At 64.1% G+C, this 2,823-nt stretch overlaps 1 protein-coding gene across 1 annotated transcript; it reads right to left on the reverse strand.

Annotated features, from left to right (window-relative positions):
* Positions 1-315: 315 nt before the first annotated feature.
* Positions 316-2,449, reverse strand: LOC125510185 (cytochrome P450 78A9-like). Its single transcript, XM_048675284.1, has 2 exons — positions 1,380-2,449; positions 316-1,276 (listed from the first exon to the last, which is right to left on the reverse strand). The coding sequence occupies exons 1-2, from the start codon at positions 2,364-2,366 to the stop codon at positions 659-661; spliced, it is 1,605 nt and encodes a 534-aa protein (XP_048531241.1). The 5' UTR covers positions 2,367-2,449; the 3' UTR covers positions 316-658.
* Positions 2,450-2,823: the final 374 nt, after the last annotated feature.

Below are 2,823 nucleotides of genomic sequence, written 5' to 3' on the forward strand. Positions count from 1 at the left end.
AAGGCCTGCACGCGCTTGGGTAGAAACGGCTGCCCGGTTGTTTTCCGCGCGCTTTGGCCATGCCCAGGGGCAGGGGGTGATCAACATTTGGTAGCTCATGCCATCCTCACAAATTCAGAAACACACGCAAATTTTCAGCATTTGCAATAACTTAGCGCTGCATTGCAGCTGATCACGGGACAAGAATCTACCGTCACTGTAGACCTGGATATGCGCTTGGTTGGTGTACATATTTTGATTATTTACCAGCTCTGTTTGGACATCCACTGTGTGTCACCATACCAGGTACTACTACTAGTAGCATTATGCTCGGAATAGGATAACAATAACAAGACAGAGACATTTGTTTCTTAGTACCAGTAGGTAGTAGAATATATATACATCAGCTAGCAATATCTTACAGGGCAGTTGCGGAGGAGAGAAATAATAAAAGGCTAACGAAATAATAACTGGGAACGAACAAAAAGAAGGCAAAAACATCACGGTCGTCACCTGGCACGTCCATATATAAAGTCTAGTACTACTAGGTAATTCATCCCTTGCTAGTTGCTCATCAGGATAAGCGTACGTGCGTGCGTGGTACCAGGCCAGCGAGCCGACCGGTAGCGACAACGCCTCTAGGCAGCTAGCGGCGCACGTACGTAGGCGCGCTGCGTCATCACGCCGCCGGGCGTCGCGGCCTCGGCGTCACCGCCAGCGGGGCCGCCATCTCGCACGACAGCCTCAGGGTCTCCCCCAGGTGGACGCCGCGCGCCGGGTCGGGGGAGGGGAGGAACTCCAGCTCGTGCAGCAGCGTCGCCAGCCAGAATGCCACCGTCGCCATCGCCAGGCTCTTCCCCGGGCAGCTCCTCCGCCCGGCCCCGAAGGGCGCCAGGCGGAGGTCCGACCCCATGACGGAGAACTCGCCGGCGGCGAAGCGCTCCGGGCGGAACTCGTCCGGCTCGGCCCACACGTCGGGGTCGTGGGTGATGGCCCACATGTTCACCATGGCTGTGGTGCCAGCGGGGATGAGGAACCCGTCAACGTGAATGTCCGAGGCGGCGAGGCGGGCCCAGGAGAGCAGCGGGCCGGGCGGGTGCACACGCAGCGTCTCCTTGATGACGGCGTGGAGGTAGGGGAGGGAGGCCGCGTCGGACTCGGTCACGGCGCGGTCGCGCCCCACCGCGCGGTCCAGCTCCTCGTGCACCTGCGCCTGCACGTCCGGGTGCAGCACCAGCCGCGCCAGCACCCACTCCATCAGCACCGCCACTGTGTCAGTCCCGCGGAACACCATCTCCTGCGCAACAAAGATGAACGTATCAGAGGCCTGGAAACGAAACGGAACGAAACGTGCGTGGCTGTGTACGCTTGGGAGTTGGTTTGGGTTCGGTTGCACACACCCAGAGCACCGCGATCATGTCCGCGTCGGCGAGCCTGTCGCCGCCCTGGAGGGAGAGCAGGACGTCGGTGAAGTCCTTGACGGCGGAGGAGGGAGCGGCGGAGCGGTGGTCGTCGATGATGCGGCCGACGAAGCGGTTCACGCGGGGGACGAGACGGGAGCACCGGGCGCGTGTGCCCTGCGGGTCGAAGCGGGCCAGCCAGGGGAGGTGGTCGGACCAGTTGAGCTGGCCCAGCAGGTCGTAGCCCTCGTCGACGAGCTGGCTCAGCTCGCGGACCTCCTCGCTCTCCTTGTTCGTGTCCAGGTCGTAGCGGCGGCCGAATACGGACCACATCACGTTGTGCAGCGACCCGCGCCGCAGCACGCGCCGGACCTCGACGCCGGCGCCGGCGCTGGCGAGGGCCGCCACCATCTGGTGCGCGATGACCGCGCGCTGGGGAGCTGACGCGGTGACCTGCCACGGGGAGAAGAGGTGCGTGGAGGCTACGCGGCGGAGCGCGCGCCAGTACGCGCCGTGGGGCGCGAAGCCGATGGCGCGGTGGAACAGGAGCCCGTACGCCGACTCCTTGATGGGGCGGTCGGCGAAGGCAGGGCTGTTGAGGATCTCCCTGGCCACATCAGGGTGCGCGGCAACCACCATCCGCGTCTCGCCGAGGGAGAAGGCCATCAGCCTCTTGGCGCGGCCGCCCAGGCGCGAGGCCTCCGCCGCGAGCTTGCGGTGTGAGAGGCCGGTCATGAGCCACATGCTGCCGATGAGCGGCAGGCCCCTGGGCCCCGGGAGGAGGGATCCCTTGAGGCGGCGGGTGAGCCACCACCTGCCCCAGGCCGGGCCGCCGGGGAAGCACCAGTGCAGGAGGCAGGTGAGGGCGAAGGCGGCGGCGCAGACCGCGAGGAGGCCGGCGAGGCGGCCGGGGTGGTCGCCGCCGCATTTGGCGGCGAGCGACAGGTACAGGAGCCAGCTGGCGGCGCAGTCGTCGGGGGTCGCCATGGATTCTTCGCTCGCCTTGCTTTGGCTGGGGTGTTGTTGGGGCTTTTGGGGTGGTGCGTGCGTTGAAGTTGGGGAGTCATGGTCGGGGCGTGGCCCGGTTTTATAGCCGCAGGAAAGGCGGCAAGGGCGACGCACGGGCCGTAATGACCAGGGCGGTCGATTCAATTCGATTTCATTAGTGGCGTTGATGATGATCGATACGGCGCGTCATCAGTGCCGAGAGAGAAGCAGTACTACTCCTACTAGTAACGGTGCAGGTGTTTCGCTTGCCCAAATTGATGATCGCCGTAACTGCGAGCGTTAGTCGTGGAGGGGCATCCGAGGCGAGCGCGACGGAGACGGACGTAGGAGTACGATATTTGTGCTGGCCTGGCACGCAAACGATCGGCGGTGGAGCGGGAGCCAGCTGCGGCATGGGGTGGCACGTGATGGCCATGCGGTTTTGCTCCGATCCGGT

This window comes from Triticum urartu, chromosome 5 (assembly GCF_003073215.2).
Source record: "Triticum urartu cultivar G1812 chromosome 5, Tu2.1, whole genome shotgun sequence".
NCBI classification, from domain to species: domain Eukaryota; kingdom Viridiplantae; phylum Streptophyta; class Magnoliopsida; order Poales; family Poaceae; genus Triticum; species Triticum urartu.

Excerpts from the sequence above, each read along its gene's own strand:
- LOC125510185 (XM_048675284.1), bottom strand. The coding sequence starts at position 2,366 with ATGGCGACCCCCGACGACTGCGCCGCCAGCTGGCTCCTGTACCTGTCG. Across the intron at positions 1,277-1,379 it reads ACATGATCGCGGTGCTCTGG|GAGATGGTGTTCCGCGGGAC; the intron begins GTGTGTGCAACC and ends TTTGTTGCGCAG.